This window comes from Antedon mediterranea, chromosome 4, assembly GCF_964355755.1.
Source record: "Antedon mediterranea chromosome 4, ecAntMedi1.1, whole genome shotgun sequence".
Classification (NCBI taxonomy): domain Eukaryota; kingdom Metazoa; phylum Echinodermata; class Crinoidea; order Comatulida; family Antedonidae; genus Antedon; species Antedon mediterranea.
The window spans coordinates 25248301-25267120 of record NC_092673.1 but is presented as its reverse complement, the minus strand read 5'-3'; the positions used below and the strand labels follow the sequence as shown (position 1 = coordinate 25267120).

The 18820-nt window shown below is 31.6% G+C and overlaps 1 protein-coding gene across 1 annotated transcript; it reads right to left on the bottom strand.

Moving 5' to 3' along the window:
* Window positions 1–154: 154 nt before the first annotated feature.
* LOC140047731 (bromodomain and WD repeat-containing protein 3-like) lies at window positions 155–17966 on the bottom strand. Its single transcript, XM_072092766.1, has 5 exons — window positions 17857–17966; window positions 13484–13542; window positions 13376–13405; window positions 13132–13191; window positions 155–289 (listed from the first exon to the last, which is right to left on the bottom strand). The coding sequence occupies exons 1-5, from the start codon at window positions 17903–17905 to the stop codon at window positions 155–157; spliced, it is 333 nt and encodes a 110-aa protein (XP_071948867.1). The 5' UTR covers window positions 17906–17966.
* Window positions 17967–18820: the final 854 nt, after the last annotated feature.

Sequence of the window (18820 nt, the reverse complement as noted above, 5' to 3'; positions counted from 1 at the left end):
TTAAACGGTTTCTAATGTGATTTTAAGCACTTTGATATTTTTGTGTAACCAAGTTTCATCGAAATGCACAAAATGGTCTAAAACGTCTCCAAATACGATATTAAGTTGTTTGTCAAACTAGTTTGCAGAAACAGGTATTGCTGTAGGCCTATAGCTAGCATAGGAACTTACCTTCAGCAGTTCTCAGTAGAGAGTGTCCTCCTACACCAAGCAATGATTTTACACCTTTAACACGAGGTTCACATACTTTTAATAGATGGTCTGCTCCTATATGATTATAAGTATTGGCCTAAAAAAGGTAGATGATACATTGATATTCACCAAAAACAATGAATAAAAACTACTTAAACACATATTCATGAAGTAACTTACTGTAAAAGGAACCTACTGTGAAGACTACTGTGAGAAAGAAAAATATGATCATTGATAATTCATTTATTTAACTCACTAATATTATTTTCTTTTAGTCACTGATCTAGTATAATTTTTCAAATGTTTTCTTTCTTGCAAGAAACCCTAATTATTTGTTTCATTTTTTTTTCTAATTTTTTTTCTCAAATTAATAAATTAATTGCTAATTAAGTGGAAAGTGCGATTTATTTTTATACATCACTAGTTGATTTAATTAGAAAATTGGTAATATTTATTTAAATTTTTATTTTTTCAAATTAAAGTGGAGCTCCACCCAGAAAATTACTATTTTTCATACATTTCAACTATTATTTAAAAATATCATCCCTTATACTTCATATTTTTTTGAATTTTTTTTCAATGAGTACGATTTTCTTGAAAATCACGCCTTTTTGCGTTTTGGGGGGATACCTTGTAATTTCCTATTCTTTTACATGCAAAAGGGGGGTATATTTGAATAATCCTAAAAAATTCATTTCTTCACCAAAAAAAAAATGTAAAATGTAAATTTATGTAATTTTTCCAGATCTTTCTATTTCTGGTATTTTTATCACGTATACATTGCGCAATTGTGCGTAAATAGACACTTTCCCCCGATCGGGTCCAATTGGGTTTTTTATTTTGCTAGGGAGTACGATCACGTGACATTTTTCACAATCACACTACTGCAGCTGGCGATCTGTTATTTTGTCGCGATGTTATTTTTGACGGGCGAAAAGTATATTAAAACATTCTGAATGTGACCCTATTATATTTCACAGTGTAATAATGTGATTATGAGACTATTACTAAAATGTCAAATTTAACGAGATTTGAGAAAGACGTGGCTATACAGTATATTCAATAAAGCTAGGCCTAGGCCTACTAGAGTGTAGGTATGTACCGATCCTGCGTGGCCTCTAGCTAGGCTAGGCTGACAGCAGTGAAGTTTGTTTTGCTGGCACCCGACCTTGGCCTACCCATGGGCCATGATAGGGTGCCTGAATAGTTGCTTTTCAGTCAGGTCTAAGCTTGCACATCGCTTTACTACTCTTGTTCTGTATACTATAGGATTTTGTGTTTCACAATTCTTAATGTGCGAGAAAACCCAGGAACAATAAATGGGGCGAAACGACCATGCCTATGAATACATACGCCTCTAGACAAAAATTCAAGGCTAGCTAGGCTGAGCACACGGCTGAGCTAGGCCTAGCCCTAGCTTAAAGTTAAAAGCAATCTGATAAGATTATTATGCTGTTGTTGTACAGTGAAAATCATGAGGTTACATGTAAATTATACTGACATTCTTATCGGAAATATTACTTAGGCCTAAACAAATCGTATTAATTGTGTGTATAAAATTTATTCCCCATTTTTCGACACATAATTTACCCAAGGGGAGACATTTCATCAATGCGTTTAACGGCGACTAAAACGCGTCAGTCGCTAAGTGTAACGCGTTTTGCGACGTATTGTAAACTAATAACCCCTAAGTTACTGAAAAACTGTAATGTGTTAAAAAACACTATTTTCTGACCGATTTTTTAGAAATGAGTTTTTGGAAAATGTTTCCGTATTTTTCCTGTTTTTTTTTATGTAATCACTTTCAATTAAACATACTTAAACATAATATAAGCTGAGAAAGTCTGAGTGTAGCTCCACTTTAATATTAATAAATGAATTACTATTAAGTGAAAAGTGCAATTTATATTACACATCACTGGTTGATTTAATTAGAAAATTGGTAATATTTATTTTTTTTAAAATCAAGCTTTTAATCAAATATTTACAAGCTTATACTGAATAATTTATTTAAAAACTCTTCTTGCACTAAAATTTATCTGAAATGTAATCTTATTTAGTTAATTGCAAAAACATCTGAAAGAGAGCCCTCTCTGTGGAAAGATTACTGAAAATGTGATTATGGAATTCAGCCAATCACAATTGAGCTTATCTTACACATGGGCTTATAGGTCAAAGTGTAGATAAAATTCTGCATTCCTATTGGCCAGAATGGGTTGTAATACGACGTCATAGGAAATAATGTCAACCATTTGTGATTATGTAAATTAGCCTCACTGGATTTCTCGAGCTATATATCCAATACCAAATTGGCGAGTAAATCATGTTTTACTTTAAATTAAATTTATACGCTCTTCCACAAGGTCAATTGTTAGTTATACATACATACTATATTAAAACAATGATTTTGAACACGTAGGGCATTTCTTTGAATTCTTTCCTATCGTCGTTTTGTGGAAATTTACAGCTTTTTATATGTTTAACAAACGTACATAATCAATTGCGTCTGAATCATGCTAGACTACAACTTCCGGTAGTGACGTAATCAGCATATTTTTGGTAATAAAACTTTTTTACTAAGCTAGGGAATCTTCTGATATCAATATTCATTAGACCGTACTTTTAGTTAGCCAATCAAAATAAACGTATAAACAATTTTGCGGCGATGTTATACATGTTGCTGAGTTAAAATATACTGTGTTTTACTATAACCAATTTGGTTAGAGTAAAACACAATGATAAAGAATAGGAAACATTTAATAATATGATAAATGACATTTACATAGCAATTTAGCACTGTGTTTTATATAACCAATTTGGTTATAGTAAAACACAATGATATAGAATAGGAAACATTTAATAATATGATAAATGACATTACATATCAATGTATCACTGTGTTTTACTATAACCAATTTGGTTAGAGTAAAACACAATTATATAGAATACGAAACGTTTAATAATTTGATAAATTACATAGCAATTTAGCACTGTGTTTTACTATAACCAATTTGGAAAGTAAAACACAATGAAAAAGAATAGGAAACATTTAATAATTTGATAAATGACATTTACATAGCAATTTAGCACTGTGTTTTACTATAACCAATTTGGTTAGAGTAAAACACAATGATAAAGAATAGGAAACATTTAATAATTTGATAAATGACATTTACATAGCAATTTAGCACTGTTTTACTATAACCAATTTGATTAGAGTAAAACACAACGATAAAGAATAGGAAACATTTAATAATATGATAAATGACATTTACATAGCAATTTAGCACTGTGTTTTACTATAACCAATTTGGTTAAAGTTAAACACAATGATAAAGAATAGGAAACATTTAATAATATGATAAATGACATTTACATAGCAATTTATCACTGTGTTTTACTATAACCAATTTGATTATGGTAAAACACAATGATAAAGAATAGGAAACATTTAATAATAATGATTATTTACATAGCAATTTAGCACTGTGTTTTACTATAACCAATTTGGTTAGAGTAAAAACATTTAATAATAACGATTATTTACATAGCAATTTATCACTGTGTTTTACTATAACCAATTTGATTATGGTAAAACACAATGATAAAGAATAGGAAACATTTAATAATAATGATTATTTACATAGCAATTTAGCACAATGTTTTACTATAACCAATTTGGTTAGAGTAAAACAAAACGATAAAGAATAGGAAACATTTAATAACATGATAAATGACATTTACATAGCAATTTAGCACTGTGTTTTACTATAACCAATTTGGTTAGAGTAAAACACAATGATATAGAATAGGAACATTTAATAATATGATAAATGACATTCACATAGCAATTTAGCACTGTGTTTTACTATAACCAATTTGATTAGAGTAAAGCACAATGATAAAGAATAGGAAACATTTAATAATAATGATTATTTACATAGCAATTTAGCACAATGTTTTACTATAACCAATTTGATTAGAGTAAAACACAATGATATAGAATAAGAACATTTAATAATATGATAAATGACATTCACATAGCAATTTAGCACTGTGTTTTACTATAACCAATTTGATTAGAGTAAAGCACAATGATAAAGAATAGGAATTTAAACATTTAATAATATGATAAATTACATTTACATAGCAATTTAGCACAATGTTTTACTATAACCAATTTGGTTAGAGTAAAACACAATGATAAAGAATAGGAAACATTTAATAACATGATAAATTACATTTACATAGCAATTTAGCACAATGTTTTACTATAACCAATTTGGTTAGAGTAAAACACAATGATAAAGAATAGGAAACATTTAATAATATGACAAAATGACATTTACATAGTAATTTATCACTGTGTTTTACTATAACCAATTTGGTTAGAGTAAAACATTTAAACTATGATAAATGATATTTAGCACTGTGTTGGATACAGTAAAACACAAATAAAAGAATAGGAAACATAATAATATGATACATTTACATACAAATTTAGTATTGTGTTTTACCATAGCCAATTTGGTTACAGTAAAACACAATGATAATGAAACATTTATTATATGATGTTATTTACATAGCAAAATATTATATTAAATATATCTTATTATCTAAACGTTATGATAAAGAATAGGATACATATAATGTAATAATATAATAAATACAAGTTACATAGTTAATCATCTTGTTTTACAGAACCAATTTGGTGACACAGTTAAACACAGTGATAAAGAATAGATACTGTTTTTGGTTATATAACCCTAACCCTAGTTTGAAGCGACATAATAAATTCATCGCGAAAAAGTACGTATATCGTATTCAGAAACTTTTGAAATTTGTTAGATATGTTTCTTACGTCTATAAAACAAACAAAAAATATAAATTTCACGAAAAATTCGTGATTTTAATAATTTGCATTTCTAAAAATGTACACTTATGAAATATTTGAAATTTGGTAAATATGTTCAATAGGTTCTTACGTCTATAAAACAAACAAAAAATAAAAGTTTCAAGACAAATTCGTGATTTTAATAATTTGCATTTCTAAACATTTACACTTATGAAAGACCATACATTTCCAACACATTTTTACTTCATTGATGATTCCCAGAAATCAAAATAAAACTATTAGGATATTTCTTTTGCATTATAGATGTAAGAACCTATATTGAACATATCTACCAAATATCAAACGTTTTTCAAGACGATACGTATTTTTATCGATGAATTAAGTATGTGATCGCTTCAAACTAGGGTTAGGGTTAACCTAACAGTTCCATTCTTTAACACTGTGTTTAACTTTTAACCAAATTGGTTTTAGTACAACACAATGATAAACTATGTACATTTTATTTTTCATATTACATTATAGGATACATATAATGTAATATAATAAATACAAGTTACATAGTTTATCATTTTGTTTTACAGAACCAATTTGGTTACACAGTTAAACACAGTGATAAAGAATAGACACTGTTTTAGGTTTATAACTCTAACCCTAGTTTGAAGCGATCACATACTTAATTCATCGCGAAAAATTAAATACGTATCGTATTCAGAAACATTTGAAATTTGGTAAATATGTTCAATAGGTTCTTACGTCTATAAAACAAACAAAAAATAAAAGTTTCAAGACAAATTCGTGATTTTAATAATTTGCATTTCTAAACATTTACACTTATGAAAGACCATACATTTCCAACACATTTTTACTTCATTGATGATTCCCAGAAATCAAAATAAAACTATTAGGATATTTCTTTTGCATTATAGATGTAAGAACCTATATTGAACATATCTACCAAATATCAAACGTTTTTCAAGACGATACGTATTTTTAGCGATAAATATTAAATATGTGATCGCTTCAAACTAGGGTTAGGGTTAAATAAACTAAAACAGTTCTATTCTTTATCACTCACTGTGTTTAACTTTTAACCAAATTGGTTATATAGTAAAACACAATGATAAACTTATATGTAAATTTTATTTTTCATAACATAAAATGTTTGATATTCTTTATAATATTTAATATTATATTTTAGGCCTACTATTAATGATTATTAATTTTCTACTTCATTGGCGATTCTTACCAAAAAAAAAAGGATTAATTTTGTTATGTATATAGAGCAACCTATTATAACATGTCTTGTATGATTTTTATCTCGTTTCAATGACATTTTATACTACAATTCAAATGAAAAAGCATCACAAAAAAATACTTCTGGTATTCAAAAAGTTTCTAAACTCGGTACACAGAAAAAATGATGATATTCTAATGGTTTTATTGTATACTTTTGTGAGAATCATCAATGAAGTAAAACGAATATGTTGAAAATGTATGGTCTTTCATAAGTGTGAATTTTTAGAAATGCAAATTATTGAAATCATCGATTTGTCTTGAAATTTATAATTTGTTTTGTCTTATTGAACATATCTATACAAAATGTCAAACGTTTCTGAATACGATACGTTTTTTTTCGCGATGAATTTATAATGTCGCTTCAAACTAGAGGGAGGGTAGTAACTTAACAAGTATCTATTCTTTATCACTATGTTTAACTGTGTAACCATATTGGTTCTAATAAAAAACAATGATAAACTATGTAAATTGTATGTTTCATATATTACATTTTTGCCAAAAAAAATTATTGGGAATGTCAAATTTCTTTTTCATGACATATATCTACAAATTTCAGAAGCTTTTGAATACGAGTATTTTACGCGATGTTTTTTTATCCTCATTTTAATATTTTGGTAATGTAATTCACATGCACAAAGTTTTGTATCCAAAATATTGTTTATTTTTGGTGGAAATGAGGAAATAAATAGTATTCCTGTATAATATAATAATCAATAATAAAATATAACAAAAAGTGTTGTGTAAACGAACGTTTTTTACGCTTCGAATTTTCTGTTACATTATGTTTGAATTGAAGCTACATATATTGAATCATGGACCTATAAATTAGTAAATTATAGGTCCATGATTGAACATATCGTCACTCACCACACATTTTTTGTTTTGTATTTCGAAAGTATTTATTCTAAAGAACAATTGATGCAAACATCAACTGCGTATCTTATTTCATTAATTAATTATATTAATTATAATTTGGCGATTATTCGTCACACGAAGCGTCGAATATCAATTCATCTCGTCATGGGAAGAAAACGTGCATTGCGCACACTGTTTACGCGTCTCAACAATAAACGGCGAATATGCGATTCGTCACTAATTATGGAACGCCGTTTTACACAAGTTTTTGGCGATGATAAAAATTGCCTCGATGATGAAATTGCATCGATGAAAATTGCATCGACGCAATGTAGATTGCGTCGATGCAATGTAGATTGCGTCGATGCAATGTAAATTGCGTCGATGAAAATTGCATCGACGAAAATTGCGTCGATGAAAATTGCGTCGATGAAAACTGCATCGATGAAAATTGCGTCGATGAAAACTGCATCGGGGTCATTCCATCTCAGATCACCCAATGAGTTAAACCCTACCTCTTCCAATTTTGATGAAATTTGGTATATAGGTGATTCATAGCAATTAAAGCCAAAATTTCAAATTTTAACTTTATCGGACCAACGGTTTTCAAGATATCGCAATTTCAATTTTCGGTTTTTACGCAAAAAAGGGCGCGTCCGCCACGTTTCAAAGAGCTGTATCTCGGGAACTATAGGTTCGATTTTAAAAGCAAAGGTATTTTTGTAAAGGGGAGACCATAAGGAATCTAAATATACTAATTGTGTGTGTTTTATGTTAATTTTAAGTTGAATAAAACTTTGACATATATTTTGACCTTGAAATTGACCCCGTGGAACACGCCCGTTTTGTTGGTGACTATCATGAAAAATGTAGCCCTACGTGTCAACTACAACATATAAAAAAATTGGAGGGGTTTTTTTCTTTGTTTCCATGAAATTACAATTTGAAGTTGACATACCTCTTCCTTTTAGTGTATTTTTGGTGTCTGTCCATGCATTACTTCAATGTCAATTTGATGTATTCCAAAATTAATTTTATTACAAACTAAATATTATTATAATGTTACAATTGTCTATGTCTGGCCTTTACTCATTTTGGGAAATACTGTAATTCCTAGTCGAAGAGGATTTTATAAACGGAGAGGCTATAATACAATGTACATTTGATTCAGGAATCCAACAACAGTCTTCTTTGGAGGGCCAATAAAAGGTTTTCGCTGACCCATGAGGATGCATAAATTTAATTTGAAAATCCCCAAACTCTTCTGAGAGTGAGACATCCACCACCAAACCAATCCATGGGACACCATCATAACTACAGCACACAAAATTCTGAAGTCTAATAATGGTGGGTTGTGTATCAGCAACAATTTCATTTTCATCACTGAAAGATTCTTGAATCACTACCACATCCGGAGGGTTTATCTGGGTACTAAGTTTGTAGACCCGCATCTGTGCCAGAGAAACGGGAACAAAGCGATGATATTGTAATGTACCCTTGATGGTCTGGGCGAGGTTGAATCTCAGCTTTATTTCTTTTTCCACAGTAGATACCTCATCTATTCCCTCATGAAAAAAGTTGATGCCTGGAATGTCCATATGAGCGAGTCATATGGCCGAGCGGTTAAGGCAGGGGCGCCGTTTACCGTACCTAAAAGAGCCAACAACAACATCGGCAAGGGTTCGAGGCCGACTCGCTCCTAGTTCTGGTGGTGGAACAAGTCTTCTCGGATAAGGACTATAAAACATAGGGTTTACCCGATAAACTGGTTCATGGGGATTACCACCTATCTTATAGGACAGTGATTAATTTACACACAGTTATAACATGTGTGTACTTTAAAGAACCCAGTTCATTATTTGAAAAAGAGTAGGGGGTTACCCCGGTGAACTGGTTCACACAATAGCCCCTGTATCAGGGGGATTACCACCTATCTGATAGGACAGTGATTAATTCACTATTGGTAATCCTTGGCCACATTGCCTAAAGACATAAAATAAAAATAAAAAATTACACAGTAGTCGAACATACTGAGAGATGTGATAATATGACATTCAGTCAAACGCTGTAAGCTTCTCATAGTGACAAGCCTCTTAACGGTTCCACCTATGCCATCACACGCACTCTTGCCATGTGATGTAGCAAAAAAATTCCACTCGGCGTCTAAACCAAAATCTTCCTGGTGGTGGCAAAGGTTAATAAAGTTATATTTGTTTTTGTATTGGCCGCCACATCCATCTGTGAAATAATGAACTTTTTTCATGGTTGGTAGTTTTGTTTTTCTATAGGGGATGACAACCTTTAAAAAGGCATATACAGTAACTGTTGTATGTTCTCTGCAATCACTTATTATGCATATGTTAATGTGCATAATAACATAGTAAGGACACTAAACTATGTGTCAAAATTGATTTTAAAAGTATGTGAGTTACCCAGTATTTCTCATATCAAAATATATCTACTGTTTAAGTGGGCCTGATGAGAAAGCGTAACAATAAGACACCTTAACAGTTAGTGTTCACACTGTGTATAAGTATAACAACACCAAAAATACACTAAAAGGAAGAGGTATGTCAACTTCAAATTGTAATTTCATGGAAACAAAGAAAAAAACCCCTCCAATTTTTTTATATGTTGTAGTTGACACGTAGGGCTACATTTTTCGTGATAGTCACCAACAAATTGGGCGTGTTCCACGGGGTCAATTTCAAGGTCAAAATATATGTCAAAGTTTTATTCAACTTAAAATTAACATAAAACACACACAATTAGTATATTTAGGTTCCTTATGGTCTCCCCTTTACAAAAATACCTTTGTTTTTAAAATCGAACCTATAGTTCCCGAGATACAGCTCTTTGAAACGTGGCGGCCGCGCGCTTTTTTGCGTAAAAACCGAAAATTGAAATTGCGATAACTCGAAAACCGTTGGTCCGATAAGGTTAAAATTTGAAAATTTGGTTTTAATTGCTATGAATCACCCATATACCAAATTTCATCAAAATTGGAAGAGGTAGGGTTTAAAATTCCATTTTTTTTGGGTGAACTGAGATGGAATGACCCATCGATGAAAATTGATGTGACGAATTTAATTGATTATGAAAATTCCAAATGGTTTTAATTCAATTAATGATGAAAATTACTACTAGTAAAGTAAATGATGATGTTAATAATGATGTTAATAATGTTATTATGTTGCTAAAAATTGACGGTTTCTGAATATTTTGATATGATAAACATGTTTACCGCTTGCGCTAGCGCGCGTTATAGACAAGCGCACAGTGAGCGCGCACTAAAACAATGTTGAAATATATGCACTGATTAACATTTTAGTGATTTATTGTCAACACATTTTAGCAATGGATCCATTATTGTCCTTTCGGACACATTATATCTTCTAGCTAATTGCTTCCGTTAATCCACCAGTACAGTACATAAAATTCAGATGTCCAGCATCCATGACATCATATTCAAATCATACCGGCAGGGAGATCGCAATTTTCATCGATGAAAACTGCATCGATGAAAATTTTTTTTTTTTTTTCATCGATGTAGTTTTCATCGACGCAATTTTCATCGACGCAATGTTCATCACATCGACTTAAATTTTCATTACATCAATACTATATTCATCGACGCAATTTTCATCACATCGACGCAATTTTCATTGCATCATCGACGCGATTTTATCATCGCCTAAATTGGCATTCCATACTAATTGCGTGTGATCTGATTGGTGTATTAATAAATTCATCGCGATGAATTTTTCAGTAGATGTAATGAGACAGTTCAGTAGATGCAATGACAGTTAATTTAATTGTTCTGCTCTTTTTATACAAATCTATACTACTTTATATTATGGATGTTGTAGTACTGTTAAAATTATTAAATCTCTGGAAGTGTGTTTTACGAGTATGTCCGCAAATTTATGCGTTTACGGTTTTAAAATGCACTACGCACGCAGTATTCCAAAATGTCTTACTAATTGGGAGAAAATCATATTGTATCATATCATATTATATCCATTCTTTAAATTCATATTCTTTATCCAAAACTAAATTGGTATAGTAAAACACAGTGCTAGCAATTTATCATATTATTAAATGTTTCCTATTCTTTATCATTGTGTTTTACTCTAATCAAATTGGTATAGTAAAACACAGTGCTAAATTGCTATGTGAATGTCATTTATCATATTTTTAAATGTTTCCTATTCTTTATCGTTGTGTTTAACTCTAACCAAATTGGTTATAGTAAAACACAGTGATAAATTGCTATGTAAATTTTATATATCGTATTATTAAATTCCTATGCTTTATCATTGTGTTTTACTCTAACCAAATTGGTTGTAGTAAAACACAGTGATAAATTGCTATGTAATGACATTTATCATGTTATTAAATGTTTCCTATTCTTTATCGTTGTGTTTTACTCTAGCCAAATTGGTTATAGTAAAACACAGTGCTAAATTACTATGTAAATGTCATTTATCATGTTATTAAATGTTTCCTATTCTTTATCGTTGTGTTTTACTCTAACCAAATTGGTTATAGTAAAACACAGTGATAAATTGCTATGTAAATGTAATTTATCATATTATTAAATGTTTCCTATTCTTTATCATTGTGTTTTACTCTAACCAAATTGGTTATAGTAAAACACAGTGATAAATTGCTATGTAAATGTAATTTATCATGTTATTAAATGTTTCCTATTCTTTATCGTTGTGTTTTACTCTAACCAAATTGGTTATAGTAAAACACAGTGATAAATTGCTATGTAAATGTAATTTATCATGTTATTAAATGTTTCCTATTCTATATAATTGTGTTTTACTCTAACCAAATTGGTTATAGTAAAACACAGTGCTAAATTGCTATGTAAATGTCATTTATCATGTTATTAAATGTTTCCTATTCTATATCATTGTGTTTTACCATAATCAAATTGGTTATAGTAAAACACAGTGCTAAATTACTATGTAAATGTCATTTATCATATTATTAAATGTTTCCTATTCTTTATCATTGTGTTTTACTCTAATCTGATTGATTATAGTAAAACACAGTGCTAAATTGCTATGTGAATGTCATTTATCATGTTATTAAATGTTTCCTATTCTTTATCATTGTGCTTTACTCTAACCAAATTGGTTATAGTAAAACACAGTGATAAATTGCTATGTAAATGTCATTTATCATATTATTAAATGTTTCTTATTCTTTATCATTGTGTTTTACTCTAACCAAATTGGTTATAGTAAAACACAGTGCTAAATTGCTATGTAAATGTAATTTATCATATTATTAAATGTTTCCTATTCTTTATCATTGTGTTTTACTCTAACCAAATTGGTTATAATTTATTTAATTTCATTTCAAAAGACATTTACCTAAATTGCTATTTAAATGTCATTTATCAAATTATTAAATGTTTCCTATTATTTATCTGGTTATATAGTAAAACACTGTGCTAAATTGCTATTGTATTAAGGACGAGTTCCGAGAAGATGTATTCAAAGCTACAACCAATCAGAACAGTGTTAATCAATATAGTCCATGGCTACAACCAATCAGAAACGTCCAAATCGCAATAACCCCTAGGCTAATAGAAAATATTGGTCCAAGTAGCCTTTTCAACCAGACGTTGCGAGGTTTAAAAAGTAAAACATGATTTACTCGCCAGTTTGGTATAGTTTATATACCTGATTTCTCTGGATGTGTATTTAGAAATAGTTTTCCGAGAAATATTTTGGTAATTTAATGCATTTTTCGCTCATAAAAAAACATTTTTTACCTGAAAAATTTATTGGAATAAAATTATATTGCCCTTTTCTATCAAATTGCAAAATTTAATGTAATCTGGTGTCTAAGTCAAATATTTCAAAATTTACGATTGTATGATCCAAATAAAAAAGTTTTCAGATTTTACTTACTAAGTTTGCAAAGGTATTCGAACGCACGTTGCCTTCCCAATCAAATCGTTGTGGAAGTAACTGAAAATAACATAAATCAATTTTATTTTTATTGAAAGTTGTAAAACAATCATAAATCTAGCGATTGGTATATTTCAATATTATTTAATATTTTCAATTCGCAGAAAATTAATTAAAAACTAACATGCACTACAGAGAAATAGACATTCACATGTGAGAACCATACAATTTTTAGTTCACTCACCCCATACTCTTCCAATTCGCGTCGAACATTCTGTAAAGAAAGAGTAAATATTTTAAAACAGAATCAAACAAAAACCTAAATATAATCGTAATTGATAATTTTACTTACCTCTGCTGATTTTTTGCAAGGCCCATTTTCAAGAAATTTAACGATTAGGAAGTGCAACTCTGAGAAAGGAAAATGAAAATGGAGTCAGTTTCGACGTTCTCAAAAACTGGTCAAAATTCGAAGCCTGAGGTGTTCCTTCCCTTTACCAATTTTGCTGATTACTGACCATCATTTTAGGGATTAAGGTCTAGGACTGTTGCATTTTAGGCCCTGTTCAGACCCATGGCGTTAGACCGTTTTAGCGTACGACGCTAAAAGAATGTGTGTCTGAACAGTTGGGGATTAGCGTACAACGCGTTGTACAACGGTTGTAGCGTTGTAGTGGAAAACGGTTGATAGTACCGTTTTAGCGTACGACGCTACTGTAAGTCAACGTTGTATCCAATCAGAACGTTTCCTGTTATGACGCGAAACAAGGTTTGACCTAGGCTGACATCTTGTATCGTCAATGTGTGAGATGGATTTCAATAACAAAAAGGCCAGAATAAATAAGGCCTAACTACACTACAAATACAACTGTTACAAAGGCTACAAACTATTATCAACTGATTACCATTATATTTTCTAACAAATGACATAAATACATGCACCTTGTATTTAAACATAGGGACTACGATCCCATCCGCTTTTAGGCCTAGCTAGGCCTAGACACGCATTTCATTCAAGCTAAAAACTAGCCTGGGACATCAAGTCACTCATTCATACAAGGCAGACTAGACTGGACAAGTTTAATGCTGAAAACACCCTAACTCCTAAAAAAATCAGTAAACAAACAAGGGGAGCTGTTTCCCTTTTATTAGCAAGTTAAGGGTTATTTTCAACCGACTGGACCAAAGAATATATAATCTTTGACTGGACTGGATAGACTAATCACAATCATTTTTTTCTTCATCATTACGAGGCCTGCTTTATTTTCGTAACACAAGAGCCTGGGGAAAATGTTTTTTACTACAAAATAAAAACAATAGAAACAGAAATTTGGCTTTACTATATTTTTCTTAAATAAATGCTGAGGTATGTTTTATTTACGGCAAATTTTGTCATAATTGTAGGGCTGAGATCTAGGCCTGTATACAGTGGAAATAATGATGAAAACACGTGGGTAAGAGCACATGAATATGCAACTAGAAACAACTTGGATGACGTACTTCCGTTGTAACGATAATCGTACGCTATGGGTCTGAACACCTCGTTTTTTTCTCTGCGGTTTGTAACGTGACCTTGATAGTAACGTTGTACGCTAAAACGGTCTAACGCCATGGGTCTGAACAGGGCCTTAATTGGATTACCATAATAGCTTGTTTAGATTAGGAAGTTTATTGCTCAAGCAAGGTCAGCTAGTGCTCTCTGCCTAGTAAGCTGGAACTACTTTCTAAATTCATTAGCACTGGTGTTATATTTGTATTATAGGATTTCTTTTCTACTGTAATAATATTATTATGTGCTTTATTATAAAGATGTACCGTACAGTATTGTCACCCAAAAACATGAATAATGAATATTTTATTTATTTTTTAAATACGCAATTTTGCAGATCCAAAAAATGTGTTCTCTTTAATAAAAAGGTAAATTAAATCAAAAACCATTGACTTTCAGCCAATTTGATTTTTTTTTTCTATAAATTGTTTTTTTTTAATCCAATTTTTGGTCAAAGTAAATATCTTCATGTGACTACATATACCTCCTTGGCAGAGGTAAAATATTGTCTTGAAAATGGGAATAAAATATTGAATATGTTATTGTCATTTATAGGTATTTCAACTCCCAATTAAAACATTTTTCTACCAAACATTGTACTATCCATTTTAGCTTTCATGCTAGCCAAATCAGAGGCGTTTCGGCCTATGGACGATTCGTCTCGAGACGTTTCGGCCCACTTTTTTTTTGTCGAAACGTCAAACTTTTATAATTTTAAGCAGAACAAAATTGTATGTATAAAATTGTATTGCCGATGACAAAACTGAGTTTTATATTGTTTATATCCAGACGTAATTAAAATTATAAATTTAATTGCCACCGAGCGAAATTGTAGTGTAGACCCTAACTAATCCGTCCAAGCTACGCCCGCCTCCTCACTCATCGGCCATCTATGGTCCGCCGTCTCTCGCTCGACTAATCTATTATCCTATCGCGAGAAGCAGGATGTTGGTCTCAATTTATTGTGGGCTGATTAAATTAATCCTTTGCCCATTGCTAGGCTGTGTAAATTAAAGTTGTGATGCGAAAAGTGTGTGTAATTATTCCACAGGTAAACAAATAGGCATAAGAAACCAATCGCACAGGACCTCGTGGTGTGCCGAGGAGACTTTCTTCTCGAGCGGAAGATCATCGTAAACAAAATTGGTAGAGTCCATTAAGTATGGGGTTGTTTAATATTTACGAACATATTAAACATGCGCTTCGACCACTGGCTGTGTAGGCAAAATATTGATTTCGTTCGTTAAATCCCTAAATTGATAATTGCGTATTCTGTAATCACGTGACTGATGATGTAATTCTCAGCGACCTACTAAATGCACATGATTTAATGTGTTGGGAAAAGCTTGCTGTTTATAATGCACATCGTTAACATCTATGCTACCACATGATTCACGGTGCTATTCGCGTTTCTTGGCGTAAATTGGCTGACGCGTAAATGAAACAATTGATTTCACCAAATTGGTTCCTATTACTATTTAGCCGTTGTCATAGCGATCGGCGGCTAAGCTAAACTTACACTAGCAAACATTTGCTAGTTTTGATATTTTTAACTACCAATTATCAAGAATCTACTAGCAAAATGCTAGTTTGCTAGCGTGAATTTCGAGCCCTGTTATTATATATAAAATTAATACGCCATTCAATCAAGTAAACCATCTACATGCTCTCGACCACGTGTGCAGCGGCCACAAAAATATTGTATTTTTTTCTTAGCAGCCGCGCGACTCGGTCACTTAATTACGCACAAGAAAAATAGTTCAGAACTTTTATTACATCAAAATAAATTAAATCGTTTTTCCTCAATAATTAATATAATCATAATATTGACATTATAATATAACATATTTACTGCAAAATAACGTGATGAAGTGTTAGAAATAGATATACTAAAACAGCATTACGTCTTATGTAGGCCTAGTGCATCATCGAGGAATTACTATCACTACGCTCATTGACATGATTGAAAATGTATTTTAACTTTCTTCTAGCTCCACGTAAACTTAACCGATTTTCACGATTCGAACATGTAAAAACAATATTTTTATATAATGAATACAACTGTATGAATACTTTTATTTTTTTCTTTACGGAAACATTTATTTTGTTTGGTTTGCTATATACACTGTATCTGTTTATCTTGCACTGTCAGACCACAAGCTGTGATTTATTGCAACTGGCTCTCGTAAATCGCAGCTCTTTACTTTGATACCAAGGTTAGTTGTCACTTAGGCCAAAGAATATATATAACAAGAATGAGTATTCCGCGATTTTTGCATGAGAAATTTGTAACAGAGAGCTCCAGAGAGTGATGCCCGCCCTCATAAGGGCGGATGTATACATACTAAATAAGACTTGATTTAATAGATATTATACATGTCACATTAAATAGAATTATGATAATATATTTCGCAATTGTAAACTATTTTATAATACATATTTATTAACAAACTAGTGTACATTCACTTTTACAGACAGTTATTTACTAACATGCTAAATTAGTTCACAAAAAAGGCCTAACACAGCAACACCAAAATCAACAAATCGTTACTCAGCACGGCCTATTCTTTACCATTGCCGCGTACTACTCTACGCCCGGTAAATTAAGTATTGTTTTTATGATATAAATTAGTATAAAATACATGTTATTTATAGGATAAAATGTTAAATGTCATTAACATTTATTGTTTTACCAGAAACAAGTTAAATATAGGAATATTATTAAACTATCCTTCGTGAAATCGCGTAAACACCAACACGCCCGGTCACGCTATCGTAGCGCCCGGTTGATAAAGCGAACTGTTTATACGGCAGTTTTTACTAAATAAATTGCATAAAACGAACAATTAAATATCCAAATAGCATTTAACATGATGTTGGCATGTAGTTTTATCATGAAAATACTACCGGTGGTCTAGCCTTTGATTATTGAAACCGTCACAAAAAGTTGTATACATCCCAGATACATCCACACTTATGGCGGCGCCCTACCACATGGACAATATTACTGTTACAGGGAAAATCGCGGATTACTCATTCTTGTTATATATATTCTTTGCTTAGGCCTAGTGAAAATTGAGGTTGGCCGACCCGCTATAGCTTTATATATGACGGGTTAGCTGGTAAAGGGAAGGAACATTATTCATTCATTATTTAAAATAATTGTAAAAACAAACCTCTTTCAATGTCTGTGGGGTTTTTACCGGGGTCATCTTGTTTAGACATTGTCTAAGAACACACTGTTTGTCAACATAGGCTGATGTTTAGTCACAAACTGGCGGCGAAAATAAGCAGGTATAGTATGTAGTTGTTTTTTGATAACAGAGAACTATCACTTATGCCATCCTCGTATATAATTAATTTCGTACGGAAAATACATTTAATTGATTATATCATTAGGTAGAGTATCATTCTTATAATTAATTATCATCAGTAATATATATAATTTTTTAAATGTTAGGGATATATTTTAAAATAACTATAAATAGATATATAATTACACAAACTCAAGATGTTCTTTTCTGCCTGAAACCTAGGCCCTAGGCCTCCTCCTCCTCTCTCTGCTCTCACTTCGTTCGTTTCGCTACCTGATCCGTGCAGGCCTAGGCCTAGGCTAGACTGGATATTATGATTACAAGCCAAAAAGGTAGATTTAGAAGCATATTTTATTGATTACCCATCATCAGTGTCACCCTTAACAGATAGTTAAGCTATATTTGTAGGTCATAGCTTATTTCAGACAATATTTTAACCTCCAAAAAGGGCAGATTAGGCCTATTCTACTTCCCTTCTACTCTAGGTAGGGCCTATAGGACTAGGTAGCTAGGCTAGCATCTCTCTACTCTAGCTAGTAGTTTAGGCCTAGGTAGGCCTAGTACTACTAGGCCTATAGCCTAGCTAGGCCTACTAGGGCTAGCCTAGTCTAGCTAGGCCTAGAAATAGAAAGAAGTAGTAGTAGGCTACTACTATACTACTACGGGAACTACTACTACTACTGTACTGTATGTAGCTAGGCTAGGCTAGGCCCACCTGGTTAGGCCCTACTAGGGAACTGGTAGGCTAGCTAGCTAGGCCTACTTACTTAGAATACTAGCTCATAAGTAGCTAGGCCTAGGCTGCCTAACTAGCTAGCTCTATGTA

What these genes read in the sequence shown, in the direction of transcription:
- LOC140047731 (XM_072092766.1), bottom strand. Translation starts at nt 17,905, where the DNA reads ATGTCTAAACAAGATGACCCCGGTAAAAACCCCACAGACATTGAAAGA. An exon ending in CTTGCAAAAAATCAGCAGAG is followed by an intron (nt 13,406 to 13,483) that starts GTAAGTAAAATT and finishes CTTTCTTTACAG; the next exon opens with AATGTTCGACGCGAATTGGA. An exon ending in GCGAATTGGAAGAGTATGGG is followed by an intron (nt 13,192 to 13,375) that starts GTGAGTGAACTA and finishes TGTTATTTTCAG; the next exon opens with TTACTTCCACAACGATTTGA.